The sequence below is a fragment of the Echinops telfairi genome, unplaced genomic scaffold (assembly GCF_000313985.2).
Source record: "Echinops telfairi isolate 266 unplaced genomic scaffold, ASM31398v2 ScPeMD7_9;HRSCAF=40, whole genome shotgun sequence".
NCBI classification, from domain to species: Eukaryota; Metazoa; Chordata; class Mammalia; order Afrosoricida; family Tenrecidae; genus Echinops; species Echinops telfairi.
In genome coordinates, this window is record NW_022103906.1 from 35,042,151 (window position 1) to 35,056,232 (window position 14,082).

Genomic DNA, 14,082 nt, shown 5'->3' on the forward strand with positions numbered 1-14,082 from the left:
CACACACACACACACACACTTACACTTCTGAACTACCATGCCTTTTTGGCTGTGATAGACACACCATCTTCTGCTTTGAACTTTTTCAATGTGCTTTGCCCTGTAATCCTCAAAGATTAGGGCTTTGCGTTTATCACCAAGAGGAGACAGGCTGTTGCCTTACTGGATCTTTTTCCGTTGCTGTTGCAACAGCCCTCTGTGCGGCAGACGTGCTTGTGGTACAGGTGTTGCTATTGTGTGTCAGGTACTGGTGTTCCTTCCTTAGTTCTGAAGGCTCTGTCCCAGTCGTGCATACCTTCGTTCTCCCCTCGTGAACGGCTAGGGTTTCATGTGTCTTTTAGGCTCTCACGATGCATCTGCAACTGACCAGCAGATTTTATTTTGTCATTTTTACAGACTGGAAGTGTCTCCAGAGGCTCAACCCAAAGCCAGGCTTCCTCCCCCTCCTGACTCGCTTCTCTTTTTTCCTGCCCTCTCTGCCGCTTCTGGTCAGACCCTCCTCCCTTCTGAACTGGGGCTTGATTCAGAGACGCGGTCCTCTGAAAGCCCTCCTGTCTCCTCCTTTTTCTCATCTCCCGTGGAGCCGCCCCTCTCCACATCTACTCCTACTGACAGCCGGCCTCACGCAGACGAGGGCCAGGCCAGTTCTGAAGAACCATCTCCGCCTCCTAAGCCGGGGCTGCACGAGGAGCATGTGACCGAAGTCCCAGATCCTGTGGGGTCGCATTTCCCACAGCCTCGCACTCCAGCACATCACGGGGCAGAAGACCGTGCCGAGGAGAAGACCGCTGCCCTAGACCCCGAGCACACCAGCACCGAGGAACCCCAAAACTCTCCCCTGCTGCAGCCTGACACGGAGCCACAAGAAGAGGGGCTTCGGAGGTCTTCCCCCGCAAAGGAAGGCTACCCCCATTCCTCCGACCAGCCTGGAGCGCGCACACTCGGCCCTTCAGTCCGAAGTGGCAGAATTGGAAGCTCAGCAGAAACGCCTTGGATCGGGGAGAAGGGAAACTCGGATGCTGCCGCTCAGTCTAGATCTTTGGTGGGGAACACAGTTAGAGACAGTCAGGTGGCTACTGCGGTTCAGGAAGCGGCACCCCCTCTTCCAATGGTGGGCTCGGTCCCCCAAGTTGACCCAGTGACACAGAATCGTGGAGTGGGGGGTCTGCATGCCGGCAAAGACCAGAAGAAAGTCAAGAAGCAAGTGTCTTTTCCTGAGCAGCTCTTGGTGGAAGAGGAGGCAGAGCAGTCCCCTGGATGGGCAGGCAAGGGCAGCGGTAACCCCCAGGAGCTTCCCAGGGAAGGGGCTGCTGCTGGTGGGGTGCAGGTCAGGGAGTCCCCCGAGTCTCCCCGCAGAGAAGAGCCAGAGTGGGAGGCTGACACTGAAGACCAGCTGCTGAGCCGTGGGGCGCTGGCTCCCACGGCAGATACAGAGGAGACTTCCTTGGTGGGCCCCGAGGGTGACGCCAGTGGCTTCGAGAAAGACACGGCACTCCTTGGGACAGAGGGAGATGACGAGGGTCCCCTGATGGAGGAGCGATGTCAGAGCAGAGCCAGTGACCACGAAGGCCTATTGTCTGACCCGCTGAGTGATCTGGAGTCGGCTGCAGGCGCCAACTCCCCAGTCATGGCTGACCTGAACCTAACCCTTCCTTCCATTCCCGAAGTCGCATCGGATGACGAAAGGGTGGAAGACCCGGTTGAAGTTGTCAGAGAGATAGCAAGGCCAGCCGCTTGGGAGGGAGGAGCTTCCTCCTTGAGCGTGTTTCTCCCCTGTCCCAAGAACAAAGGGGGACCGAGTGGCAGCCTGGGAGACGGCCCCAGGCCTGCAGTGCCTGCAGAGAGCCTGCATGACCTCAGGCCGAAAGCACCCAGGGCACCTGTCACAGCTTCTTCACAGCAAGCTGCAGCTTTAGGAATTCACAAACCACATCTTGGCAAGAGTTTGAGCTTGGATAAACAGCTGCCAGGTGGTGAGGGCGGTGGCAGCAGCAGCAGCAGCAGCGAGGAAGAAAATGGGAGGCCAGGCCAGCCTCCTGGTGAGCCCCTGGACTGCCCTGTTTCCAGCCCCCCCTGTCCTGAGCCCTTTCCTGCCACACACTCTTTCCCCAGCTCTCCACATGCCCACACGCACCACACAAGTACCGCAGAATCTCAAAAAAAAGCACCAGCAGAGGGCTCCGCTGCTAAGGTGGACAGTTCTGGCAAGAGGAAGCCGCTTCTTCAGGCCTGGGTCTCGCCCTCAGAGACACATCCAGTCTCAGCTCAGCCAGGCACTGGAACCTGGTCAGCCAAGCACAGGTGAGAGATGGGCACGATTAATTGTCTTCTTAAATGGGAGCCCTGTTCCTCCCCTAGCTTTTCCCCTGCCCGGCTTCTGGCTTTCTAACTGCACAGATGTTCCCATGTTGGAGCCCTATCTGTTTTGCTGTCAGGGCCTATTTTGATAGGACTGTCTCCTTGAGACACCCCTGCGTTGGTAGCCAGAATGCAGTCGTAGTCTTCGAAGAGAGCTCGGGACGTGTTCTGCAGTCAGATACTGTGGCTAGCATCTTCATAGTCTCAGAAACCAACTGAGAGGTCAAGGGGCAGAAGCTAGCAGCTTGGAACTCCCAGGAAGCACAGCCTGGGTCAGGCTGACATATTTGTTTTGAGGGCTTCACTCCTGAAGACCCTAAGGCCCTGCGGGGACTTCCTCAGTGGAGTTCCAGGTTAGCGTTACCTCCCAAACTAGGAGACTTCCGTCCATGTTCTCCCGAGAGCCATCCAAGATAAAGGTCTTGTGAGAACATTCAGGTCCCTGCCCACAGGTGTGCTTTGCCAGCTTGTCTGTGGCTGCCTGGTTGTGACTTCTTTCGTTGCACAGGAGTGTAGACATTGGGGTGTGTTGGATCAGAGATGTGAACAGAGCTTCTCACCGTCGCGCTCCTTGTCTGTCTGGCGGGCTAAGGGTCCCTGTTCTTCTCTCTAGACTGCATCCTGTGAAGCCAATGAACACAACAGCCACGAAGGTTGCTAACTCCAGTTTGGGAACTGCCACCATCATCAGTGAGAACTGGATCAATGATGCCACAATGAAGGTATGGCTCCTCTTAGAAGTTGGCACATAGTACGGCCGCTAGGAATCGACCCCCAAACACTTTCTAGAGTCACCACTGTGCACAGCTGCTGGGCAGCAGGTCATGCCAGGGCTAGTTTAATCACACTTAGGGTGCACTCTGGATACCCCTGGGAAGTCTCCAGATTTTCTATCGGGTAGTTACTCTCTCCCTAGTCGTTACAGCTATTTCAAAATCATTTCAAACTCACCACAAAATTGCCAGTGTAGTACAAAGAACTCCTGTGTGCCCATCGCCTTGAGTCACTGGTTGGTAACATTTTACTGCATTTACTTCATCATTCCCTCCCTCGCTCCTTCTCCCTTTCTTGCTATGTCTATGCAAACATGTATCCATGTCTTAAGAATAATGACATATTTCAAGATCAGGAAGTCTGACATTAACATGATGTGTTGGTTTGTTTTTTAAATTCACATTTCAGTTATTCTGGTTGTCCTAATAGTGTCTTGTTTGGTTTAAGTGTTTTTCCCCCTAGTCAAGAATCCAAGCCACTGTCACTCACTGCACTTGGGCGGGGCTTGGGCTGTGGGTTGTGGAGGTGCCGCTTTGTCTGTCAGACACTGAGGGCGGGGACACGGAGGAATGCTGCTCCAGGGGCTGCCCCAGGCTGTGGCCTTTCAGAAGCAAATCACCAAGCCTGGCTTCTGAGGTGCCTCTGGATGGGCTCCACCTGCCAGCCTGCGTGCCCCTTGCCCCTGTGTTGCTGCTGCATGCTGTCAGGTTGCCTCCAGTTCTCAGGGACCCTGTCACACGCAGTAGAACCGCCTGCCCCACAGCTTGCTAGACGGAATTCTGCTGGGTGGCAGATCTCCCTGTGCTTTCTCCTGCACAGTGGCTGGTGGGGTCAGATTGTGCAGTTGGCAGCTGAGCACTGAACTGCTGCGCCACCACGGCCCCTCCTTGGCCCTCTCCTGCCCTTTCTTCAGGAATAGGACTGACTGTCTTTGTCTCCTGGGAGTGTAGACTTTGTAGACTTACCCTCAGCTTGGGCTTGTCCTGTGTTACTTCACGATTTGGCACAGGTGGTATTCATGCTTGACAGGCATCGCTGCACAAATACCTTTTCATTGTCAGCACATCGCTTAAGGGGCCCCCGTCTGGTTTTTCCCTGAGTTTTGGGGGTGCCGTTCACCCTGATGACCTAATTTAGGTGGTACCTGGCAGCTTCTTCCCGTTTACAACTAATAAGTAATTTGTGGGGAAAGAATTTGGGACTCTCGCTTCTTGGCCCTTTGGCTAAGGTCCAGTGTAGAATTTGGTCCTGTGGAGATCCTGTTCCTCTCCAGACGCACGGTGTCCGGTGACCAGTGCGGTGGTTACACAGTGACACCATTCCAGCCCTGTCATTTGCTGGAAACACTCGGGTTCTCTCTTCTTCACTTAACAGTGCATCAAGCTTTTTTGCCTATTCGCTACTATATTTTGAAATGGATGTGCCACTATTTACTTCTTATTATTGGCTAAGGAGCTTTGGTGTGGCTGTAAGTGAAGCATACGTCAGCAACCAAGGAGGAAGAAGAGGCCGTCTGCCATGTCAGTTCTTACAGACTCTGTGCTGGAGGGTCACGGGAGTCAGACTGGACTCGCTGGCAGTGAGTTGGGGTTGGGGCTGATTTGGGGTATTGAGGGTCCCGTTTGCCCCCTGCATCCACTTACGGTCGATGGTCAGCAATTTCTCGCCTGGGACTCTTTTTCTCTTCCTTTCGATTGCTTCGTTAAGCTAGATTGCCAGGCACAGTATTATTGGATTAGAGAGTTTTATATCTCAAAAACATGAGCTAACAGTGAAAAAATCCTCCCCATAAAAACAAATCCAGTCCCTAGATTATACCTCTTGGTGGCTTCTGCTTTGGGATGTGCCTGCATCCTCCCCTTTGGGGTCCTAAAACCAGAAGGGTCTCAGATACTGCCTGCTTGCAAGCCCCGGTCGTCTCTGACTCATCATCACACAGAAAAGAATGATGTATTGTGCTTGTGGCGGCGGCGGCAGCACATATACTAGAAAAGAATGATGTGCTAAAAATTTGGTGACCTTGAAGTTTGGTAAGGGTGGTATTGTATCTCAGCTATGTGGAGAGGAACTTCTGGGGACTGTAGTCTGTACAACTAAACTTCGGTTTTAAATGGTTGTTTATGTTTACATCCCGCAGGAGCTAATTAGTGCTGACACAAGTTGGCGTCCTCCTGCCCTTCCTTCTCCTGTAGTGCCTGCTGACCCAGCGGATGGTCACTGTCCTTCCCAAAGCCGGCAGCGCTAGCCCGCTCTGGGCACCGGCTCTGCCTTAGGCCCAGTCCGTACAATGTGCGCTGAACTCGCCAGCTAAGCTTGGCCAGCTCTGTGCTGTTGCAGGTGAAAAAGGCAGGGGCCACTTGCCTTCCTGGAGTTGATAATATTTACCAGGAAATTAGGCAAAAGAACAATATACAGATAACATAAACGGCAGTAATGATAATAAAAACCAGGATCACTCAGTCGCTTCCCACTCCTTTTTCCTGTGGAATGCAGCTTGGCTCCAAAGTGAGGCAAACACCTAGCTTTGGGGAAGTTTGCAAGACCCTTGGCTCCAGTTTTATTTACCCTTCAGAATGCATTGAATCTGGTGCTTTTGTTCTGGTGCCGCTAGGGACAGATAGGGACCCTATAGGACAGGGTAGAACTATCTCACATGGTTTCCAAGACTCATCGTTCTGGAAGCAGGTGGCCATGGCTTTCTACCAGTAGTTGGTAGGTTTGAACCCCCAGCTGTTTGGTTGCCGCCAGAACACTTACCCACTGCACTCTCCCCCAGGCACCTTCAGTGGGGAGAGAAACTTGCTTTCAGACAAAGGCAACTGCTGATTGGTTACTTCTGCCCATCAGCAGCAAAGCCGTCTGCCCTGGACCAGGCCTAGTAAACATTCTGGAGACTCGATACTGGTCTACCATGTAGACACTTGGTAACAAGGCAGAAGACAATGTTTACTTTAAAGCAAAACAAAGCGCCATTCTTTAGGATGTTGCAAAGTGAGAGAGGTTTTAGGGAAATGGAATTGCAAAAGCAAAGCTATGAGACATTAGCTGGGTCACGACTACAGTGGCTCCACCCCCTTTAGTTGTTGTTTCAGGGGCTCCACCCTTTAGAGAGGATTTATAATTGGGAGGATATTATTTACTCAGGTGGCTTTAACATTTCCCTTTAAAAATAGTGCAGCCTAGATATCTGAGAACCATTTGTAGGTGTATGGAAAGTGTTGGAACACATATTTGAATGTACCTCATTATTATTATAACTATGTAAAAACAAATCCATTGTAAAATCCTGGCACAGGAAATGCATGATAACAGGCACCATTGTTTTCTGCAGGTATTTAGCAGGTACTCTCGCCACAGCTGCTCCCTTTCTGTAAGGCTGGATTGTTTTGTAATTTTTTAAAACCAACCCATAAGTAGGATTTTTTTTAGGATTTCAAAATTTTTTCTATATTACACTTAACATACATATGTATTATGACACCCACCACCACCACCACTTGGAGTACAGAATGCAAATTCAGTAATGCAGTAGTGTTTTATGCTGGGTTGTCTAGAAAAACGGGACACTGTCATATTTGTATAAGAAAGGACTTTATTGCAAGAAGTAATTGCACATAGATAGCAAAGGCACCCAGTCCAAATGAAGCCTATGGGTTCCTTGCTAGCAGGGGCCCTCTGCAGACCCGGAACTGCAGGCCGATGCAGCAGAAAGGTAAAGCGCCGCTCAGCAGGGAGAGAGAGAGCGGTCTTGTGGATCCTGTTCCCGGTCTCTCATAAAGAGGCACACCTCAAGGAAGCGTCCTCCAGGCTGAGTGCTGATTGATAGGTTGGGCTCCAGCCCTACATTTTCCTCCAGGTACAAGTTGACACAGAATCGAACCATCACAAATAACTATTCGACAGCTTGTATAAAGCCCCTTCAGTGGGCATGCCTTTTCAATTCTAAGCACTCATCCTAAGGAAATTTTAGAGATGTGGGCAAAGATTTAAGACCTTCTTGCGTTTTAATTGAAAACAACCTAAATATTCAGCAATTGAAGATGGGCTAAAATATAATGGAATTTTAAGCAGCCCTAACCACACAATTTTGCTAAAATTTAATGATGAGAAAATTCATAAATAAGTTTAAAAAAATGAACTCTGGGTATTTTTGATATGATGCTGGAGTTTTAAAACATCAACAAACTCAGGAAAAATAAGAGACCTAACCATGTGTCAGAATGTGTATGCAATGATTTTTCCCCCCATCTGTAGTTGAGATTTTTCTATGGTGAGCACATGTATCTTTTGTGTTTTCAAAAAAGAAATCCTATTCGGGAGTGGAAATCTATTTTAACTCATGCCTCTCGGCTTGGGTCAGATGCCGTGCGCTCAATGACGTCAGCCCTGTTGCCTTGCGTAATTGCTTGCCTTTGGGTCTCCTGAAGCTCTGTGGCCTCATCCAGGGAGCAAGCCTGGCATTGTCCCCCATGCTGCCAGGGCCTAAGGTCGCTGCCCCCAGGAGCCCTGCCAGGTCTCCTGTCTTGCTGTCAGCCTCTTCATTTTTCTGTTTCACAAACTCCCTTGCTGAGTATCTCTCATTTTTCAAAGAGATAAAATCCTTAAATGTCAGAGAGAAAGCCCCAAACCCCTTGAGGACGGTCTTGGCTGTTGTGTACAGACCGCTGTTTTCCGTGATACGCAGTGTAAACATGCCACTTTGGGGGCCAGTGTTGCCAGAACTTCTCTATGAATGTGTGCTTTCAATGAGCTGAGGGAGTAGGGGAAGGGTTAAGGGAGCAGCCATTTTTCAAAACTGTGTAGCCTGGACAGGTTTAGTCAAAACGCTGTCGTTGAACACCTGTGTGTGCGTTTCTGAGCTTTGCCTCCCGGCCAGGTTTCCACATCAGGGTTTCTCCCCTGGGTTCTGGGGTAGTGCAGGGTCCTGCCATGCTGCCACCAGAGAGTGAGTCAATTCTCTCCTCCACTTGATGGCTGCTTGTTTGTGGGAGCCGCTTTCTTGTCCTTCCTGTGCCCAGGCCTTGGAATTTTGTCTTACAACAGACAGTGTAAGACACGAAATAACGAGAATAGAGAACTGATCAAGGATGTGGGAGGGTGGGAGGATGGGGAAGGGAGGGGCAAATAGAGGAGCTGATACCAAGGGCTCAAGTAGAAAGAAAATGTTTTGGAAATGTTGATGGCAACCTAGGTTCAAGTGTGCGTAATACAATTGAATGATGGATTGTTGTAAGACTTGTAAGAGCCTCCCCTCCCCCCAAGTAAAATGATTAATTTTTAAAGTGTTTTGAGGTTGCTCCCGACTTTGCACTTGTACATTTGTAGACTCTTGAGCCACAGATCTTAGGGTGGGGGCGGGGTGCTTCAGGGAGGAGGAGGAGCTGTTCACTCCTGGGGACTGTCCCACTCTTGTTTTGGGGGACGCTGTGAGTGAGTTGGCATCTCCCGGATGGCAATGTGTGGGTGGGTGGAGGCAGCAGACTGGGTTCGGGATGTTACTTTTTATTTACTCCTTATCTTGTATTGCCTCGTGGTTTGGGCCTGGTCAGATTGCAGTTGGACTTAAATGCCGACAAAGTGCAGTAGCCCTTGAGAAGGGTGCCTGCGCTTTGATCGGGCGGGGAGCATTGCATTCAGCCGTCACACAGGCTGCCCTGTGTACCCAGGGGGTGAGCCATCGATGTGAGTGTGGAGGCTGACGTGGTGACGTTTGGCCCCGGCTCTGCATAGTTTTTCACAAGTGTGCAGTGAGTGCAGGTGGGGTCCCTGAGTGGTCACTACTTCTTCTAATCACTGAATTCTCAGAGATCCTGGGCTAGACGCCCCGTGGGGCTGCAAGGAAGGAGCTCGCCTGTCTGGTCCGCTTGGGCATGGTGCTCATCTCTCAGAGCCGCACTGATCCTTGACCCTGCGCGGTGTTCACAGAGGCACCAGTGCTTCTTTGGAGTGGTCAGTGCTCCACGGTTAGGTGCCTTCAATCCTGAGCCCAGAGCCCAGTCCAGGCTGGCAGCCACCACATGTGAGCTGAGTAGGGGTAGAGCCCCCTCACCCAGGGTGGGTCATTCACTTGGCAGACTTGGCTGTGAACCCGAAAGGCTAGTGGTCAGCCCCACCCAGAGGCCCCTCAGAAGAAAGCCCTGGTGATCGAGTCCTGAAAAATCGGCCATGAAGAGCTTTATGGAAAACAAGCAAACGTCTCATGGAGCCCAGGTTTGCTCTGGCACACAGCCCCCATGGTAACTGGTGAGATAAAAAACACAACAGAAAACGGAGGGTGTAACAGGGCCCTTGGGTGGCCAACAAAGCCCAGACTCTCGGTCCTCAGGCTCTTAACGAAAGTGGGCCACTCCTGGTCAACAACCTAAACCGAAAACCCAGATGACTAATGACATTTTCCTTTTTTGTACCTGGTTGGTTTGTGTGTTTATAAACTTCTGTTGTGATTCAGGTGACTTTACTGAGCAGCCGCTCAGTTTCACATTCAACCATTGATACCCATTTCATTTCAACTCATCTGTTTCAATCTTGCATTGTGCTATTACTTATCCCACTGACTTCCCGGGCTCCCATCCTGCTCCTCAACTAGCCCTCTGCCTTTGGGCATCAATGCTGCTCTTTGATCTTAAATGGTTGGTGTTTCTAACTGAGGTCCATAGTCTCTCTTCCCAATCAATTCCGGACCTTCAAATTCGACCCTTTTCGGAGCAGTGGACATTTGCGTTTCTCTTAAACATTTGATTTCTATATTGACGTCCTAATTTTCTTTTTCCTTTTCTCCTCTCCAAAGAAATACAACCCCTCGGACCCTGCTTTCGCGTATGTGCAGCTGACCCACGATGAGCTGATCCAGCTCGTCCTCAAGCAGAAGGAGACCATCAGCAAGAGGGAGTTCCAGGTCCGAGAGCTGGAAGACTACATCGACAACCTGCTGGTCAGGGTCATGGAAGAGACCCCCAACATCCTCCGCGTCCCAGCTCAGGTCGGCAGAAAGGCAGGGAAGATGTGAGCCGCCTGAATAAAAAAAACCCTGAAGCGTTTCTTGTGAGTGTGTCTCCACCTGCGCTCAACGTCAAGAACTCGGGGTGCCTGCTCGCCAGCAAATAGGCTCCCGATCAGAGTGGGGTCTACCAAGTGAAGCCTGGTTAATTCTTACAAAGACTCTTATTGTACATCCCCAGGGTTCTCTTTTTGAATACCACTGTGCCTTTAATTATGCTATCAATATTTCATGCCCACCAGATACAGGATCTGACCCTGGGCCAGAGATTCAGATGGCACAGGAGGTATGGATGTATTTTCACTCGGGGTTTTCTTTTGCTGAGACGGGTGGGGGTGTAAAGTGGCTGTCCTTCAGCCACCAACACTGAGGACGAACTGGGAGGGAGCCTGCTGGTGCCGTTACACACTCTCCTGGAGTGCGAGTGCTTCAGCTGTGACTGCCAGGCTGCAGAAGCTACATTTTGATACCACGTAAACCTACGGGCTTTTCACACGTGGCTCTTGGTTTTTCGTTTGTTTTTGACCGGAGCAGAGGCGTTTCTGGAAAGCCTCTGTGTGTGTGCCTTTTAGATTTTATGCAATCTGCCTTTCCTAAACTCCAGCTTTCGCTAAACTCTGGCTTTACACTAAGCTGTGGGCCCATGGCCCTTCTCCCAGAGCCATGGCGCTCTGACAAGGGAATGGAGTGTCGCTTTCCCTTACTTGTAGGGGAAGTTGGTCCAAGTCCCCTGTGGAGACAGCATGGTTCCTGCTTCCTGTCCCCCGGTTTGGCTCCCCGAGGCACTCAGTAAACAATTCTGTCAGGTGTGGGGTGACTTCTTTAGCCATTTCCCCGTGCCTCTCTTTGGCACCCTGATTTCCTTAGCAGGATCTTCCAGAGGGGGTGGGGTGGGGGGAGACAAGCCCGTCCCCCAGTTCCTCCCCTTGGTTGTCAGGGTGTGTGTGATGGGTCAGACCCTGAAGGGCTTGAGCTAGGTCTGCATGGTGTCCTCTGGATACTGGTCAGCCCTGCTGGGACAGACTCCGGTGACCTCCAGGACAGGAAGGAAGTGGTGAGGGGCTGACAAGATGCGGACAGACGCTGGTAGAAAGCAGATGCCTCGGGCTTCTGGCTGTTGCGGCTTTTCCCCCATGGACAGGCTGTGATAGAACCTCGTCAAATCTTGCCATCTGCCCTGAGGGGAGAAGATCGGAGGCCAGGGTGGGCAGAGGCTAGAGGCCAGCAGTGGCTATTATGTTGAAGCTCAGCATAGAGGAGAGGGGTAGGATGGGCACTGGGCCAGGCTTCAAGATGGCTTTTGCTGACATATTGGAGCACTTTAATCTGAAGGATAATATTGTAAAATTGATTAACTAGCCTTTAATTATCTACAGCCATTTTATTTAATACTCTTCTACAGTGCTAGGGGCTACTGTGGGCTTCTTAGATGGCCTGTATTTTTGTAGTGCTATGAAATATCTATGCATAGCTATCATGAAAATTTTGTATTCACTTGAACTCTGAACATGTACATGTATATATTCTGTATTGCTTTAAAAAACAAACAAAATTTGATATAAATGTATTTTTACTGTGAGATCCCCAAGTGCCCTGGGGCGGCTGGACCGGGAGCTGCGTGGAGACTGTTGTCAGTGCGTGGTGGGAGGGCTTGGAGGTGTCTGCTGCTGGGACCCTGGGTATGTCGTTTGGTCTGAGTTTGAGAGGGACCTCCCCGGGCAGGGGAGTGAATTCCTGTGTTCTGGAAATGCCACTTGGGAACTCTGGAGAATGAAGGACAATTGAGTAGCAGGACCTCTACTTCCAACCACTGGGTGGAGAAACAGGCCGTCTGTAGCCTTCCTGCGGAGAGCGACCGAGGTCACTCAGTTAACAAGCGTCCCTGAAGACTCAACTTTGGGGAGGAATTCAGAAAAAGGCAGCGCTGCCCTGAGCCCACAGCTTTGGGTGTGTGGGGTGGACCACTGCAGCGCTGGTGACCGGTTGTCCCCGAGGCCCCGGGGTCCAGTTGAGCCACAACCTGCCTCGAGCCACCATGGATGCCAGCAACGTGCTGGGGGGAGATGCATGCGCTGCAGCAGCTCCTTCCATGAAGACCAGTCCATACAAGCATCCCATTCAGTACCAAACACCAATGTGCTCTGTGACCTTCTGTTGCAGGCCAGTCTCTGCCCACTTGTTTGTCACCGTGTCCCTGGGCCTTTTGACCGGCACCCGGGCCTATCCCAGTGTGAGCCTCGCCAGGGGAACAGAATGGGCCACGCTGGGCGGGCGGTGGGATGAGGGGTAAAGGAGATACATGCGGGCAGCCTCCAGCGTCGCTAGCAGGAATGTAAAAGGGCAAAAAGCGGGGAGGGCCCCTGACATGAAGCCACTTCTGTCTTGAATGCTAGAGAGAAAAATGTTAAATTTTTGCAGCGCCTGCCCTTCCCCCTCCCTAAATCCCCTCTCCAAACCACCTCTCCAAACCACCCTTTGGCTTTCCCCCATTTTTTACCACAGCTCATTAATGACCCCTCCCAGCTGGAAGACCCAGGTGGGGAAATCTGACCTCTTAGTACCACACCAACGTCAGCTCTGTGGTTTCTTACTACCTGCTATGTGAGCCATTAAATGGACCCCTTGCCCCAACAGAAGGATCCCCTAGTGTTTGGGGATTATAGAATTGCCCATTTCTGGCTTTGTTACTTTGTGAACTTTGGATTTCTTGCATTTCATTTTTAAGCAGTAACCTAAGCTTTCCTAGAACACTAAATAAAATGGTACATAACTACCTTTCAAAAATGTATGTCTGGCGTTTAGTACGAGTGCAATAGAAATGCCTACTTTGGCCCTGGAAATGCTGCTTGGGAACTCCGGGTTTCCCCACCCCTTTCTCCGCAGAGGAGGAGACATCCCGTCACCCTGGCACATCCCTCAACCCCGCCTGGAAGGACCCAGGCCTTCCCCGCCATCCTTTGAACTTGTGCCCACGGTGGGCAGAGCGGGGCCTCCCACGCCATCGTTCCTCACCACCACTTGCCAGAGGATGGAGTCTTGACCTGTGATTACAATTGGTTTCAGATCTACTCCAGGCCTGCAACCAGGTCTCTGGTCATCTACTTAGTTTGCCCAATTCTGAGTAGAGGGCTATACAAGGAGTCTCCTGAGCCCCCTTTCCCAGACTCAGCCTTCCTCACAGGGGAGGGGTATGCCTGCCCCACAAGCCCAGCCCAGGCTCCAGGCTCCGACTTCTTAGGGGAAGAGAAGGGTATGATGTTTTCTTTCTTAGAAACAGGAGCCACACCGTAGAGGGACAAAGGCAGGTGGTGCTGGGGTGTATGTGTGTGGGGGTGAATATTTCAAACCCACCCACTGCTCCTCAGGAGAAAGATGAGGCTGAACGCTTCTATAAAGATTGACAGCCTTGGAAACCTTAGAGAGCAGTTCTGCCCTATAGGGTCACTCACTGTGAGTCAGAGTCAACCTGATGGCCGTGGGTTTGGTTGTTTTTTATGAGAAGCTCCCTTCAGGTTAAATAAACCTTGATTGCAAAAATAAGGCCCATTTATTGGGGTGGCATGGTTACGAGTTGGGCCGCTAACTGTAAAGCCAGCAGTTTGAAACCACCCGTGGAACTGGGTGTGAGAGGGGAAAGGTGCTTGAAGCCCTGGTTGGACTCCACTGCCACGGCCTCACCGTGTGTTCCGGAAGGGTTGTCCACGGAACGGTGGGAAGGAAACCCAGCCAGGAAGGCTCCGAGTCCTGAGCCAATTGCAAGCTCAGTGCCGTGATAAGAGCTGTACTCAGGACTCAGAGTGAAACTGGTTTAGGGTCAGTTTCAGTAAACTGAGCTGGGCTGAGTGCAGGAATGAGGCCGAATTAAGGACTTGGAGTACAGCCCTCCCAAACTGCTTGCTCTGGATTCGCTGCCCCTGCAGACTGCAGTCCCATTTTACACACACACACACACA

At 51.2% G+C, this 14,082-nt stretch overlaps 1 protein-coding gene across 1 annotated transcript in view; it reads left to right on the forward strand.

Moving 5' to 3' along the window:
- The window catches only part of RAB11FIP1 (RAB11 family interacting protein 1), a 13,050-nt gene extending 2,881 nt beyond the window's left edge, over positions 1–10,169 (forward strand). Inside the window, exons 3-5 of the mRNA XM_030884626.2 lie at positions 397–2,301; positions 2,972–3,080; positions 9,920–10,169. Of these exons, the coding sequence (XP_030740486.1) occupies positions 397–2,301; positions 2,972–3,080; positions 9,920–10,138 (2,233 nt within the window). The 3' untranslated portion in view covers positions 10,139–10,169. The remainder of the gene's footprint in view (positions 1–396; positions 2,302–2,971; positions 3,081–9,919) is intronic.
- The last annotated feature ends 3,913 nt before the right edge of the window (positions 10,170–14,082 follow it).